The 1677-nt window shown below is 51.2% G+C and overlaps 1 protein-coding gene across 1 annotated transcript; it reads right to left on the bottom strand.

The window, feature by feature from the left end:
* Positions 1-1032: 1032 nt before the first annotated feature.
* On the bottom strand, positions 1033-1647 carry BBA_09687 (uncharacterized protein; the record flags this gene model as incomplete). The annotated part of the gene is made up of 1 exon (XM_008604784.1): positions 1033-1647. The coding sequence occupies one exon, from the start codon at positions 1645-1647 to the stop codon at positions 1033-1035; it is 615 nt and encodes a 204-aa protein (XP_008603006.1).
* Between the last annotated feature and the right edge of the window lie 30 nt (positions 1648-1677).

Genomic DNA, 1677 nt, shown 5'->3' with positions numbered 1-1677 from the left:
GTATTCATGGAGCTCCGAAAGTCAAAGTGGCGCGTTCTGGGCCGAGTGGAATCGCCAAACAAAGAAAACGTTCAGAGAGAGGCGAAAGGTCTCTGTGGCAGCCACTTTCTGGCCGCCATCAGTGCAGATGGCGTGATAGGTTTCATCGCTCCGGAAGACTGCCTCCACAGCGCAGCGGCTTCGGGGATCAACACCGTGTTAGCGATTGCCATAGACGCTACTGCGTACGATATTGACACGATTTCGTACCATGCTAGATTGTTATATGAATAAAACGGCCAAGCCAATGCAGAAGCGAGCAAATGCGTCTTGCTCGGTGAGATTCGATCGGGGGCAGCGGTACATCAACAGCCGAGGCTGTTTGATGCCCAGTCCGTCGTGTTTTTGGACACTCGATCAGTAACTGTCTGTATCCCTTTCATTGTCGCCGCCGTGCCGAAATGTCGCGTCGGTTTCCGGAGTTATGTGCGAAACTCAGCCAAAGCCTACATAAGATAAAATAGTTTTCCGAGAAGTCTTGTAACTACTATGCTCCGCAACGTAGCGTTTTCGGGGATTGCCACGGTCACGGTGGTTGTCGTCGGCAACGTCATAGATGTCAAAGATACCATAGATGATAGAGACACAATGTTGTATTGTGCTACAGTTAACTTAATATGTGTAGCTGCATCGGCCGAGCTGATAAGAAGCGCACGACTGGGATCCCTCACTGGCCAGTAACTAGATTAGTGGTAGGCCGTTCATGATGCAGGGTATTGAGTGAAGTGATGTCGCCCCCGACTGTCTTGATGGGTTTCTGGCAGGTGTCCACTACAATCTGGCTGTGTAAAATTCAGCAAGATGACAATCGGACGGAGCTGGAGACAACGGAACTTGATCAATTGTTGTTATGGAGATTTACTAAACTACTTTTATTTTACGACTTAAACCTGCATTGTAGCGCGATCCATGCGAAGCCGCCGCGTGGTCGTCGTTGGTTCAGTAAGAAGAATAGAAGAGTACGCAGAACATGCGTGGAAACGCGACTTTCTTCTACAGTTCTTCTTCCTCCTCCTCCTTGACAAACGCTCGCTTGCCAATCTTCGCGGCCGTGTTTGCTACCATATCTGCATGCATATATGGGCTACCTTGCGCAGCAGCTCGTGCTTCGCGCCAAGCAAGAAACTCAGCATAGTCGGCCGCCTGCTTGGCCGATTGAGCGGCACCTAGAGGGTTACTGTTACGCGACGCCGGCGCCGCGAACGCGACCGTCTTTGCATTCTTCCCTTTTCCCGAGGCAGAGCTATCCTTATCGCCCCTGGTTGCGTTGAGCGCCGGCGTGCTGTAGCGCTGGACTGTGGGCGAGCGAGAGCTCCTAGCCCTGCTGGAAGGTTTACCATAGTTCTCCTGGTTCAGGATATAGGCCCGAAGAATAGCGAGATCCAGCTTTGGGATGGACGTGCCTTCTTCCAAAACTACATCGTCATTAAAGCACAAATCCTCGTCGAGAGTGAGGACACCGTGACTGTCCGGGAAAATCTGGCCTAGCGCACTGCGACTGAAGAAGGCTGAGTGTTTTTTCGTTTTGCCGTTCATGTCACGATCCCCTTTTACGGCGTATTGGATCTTAACTTGGAACCACGGATACTTTAGTGTCGGGACACCCATTTTGGCTCAACCTTCCAATTCTTTCTCAGC

Source organism: Beauveria bassiana, assembly GCF_000280675.1.
Source record: "Beauveria bassiana ARSEF 2860 unplaced genomic scaffold BBA_S00063, whole genome shotgun sequence".
NCBI lineage: Eukaryota > Fungi > Ascomycota > Sordariomycetes > Hypocreales > Cordycipitaceae > Beauveria > Beauveria bassiana.
The sequence above is the reverse complement of the archived record's forward strand: the minus strand, read 5'-3'. Positions and strand labels throughout refer to the sequence as shown.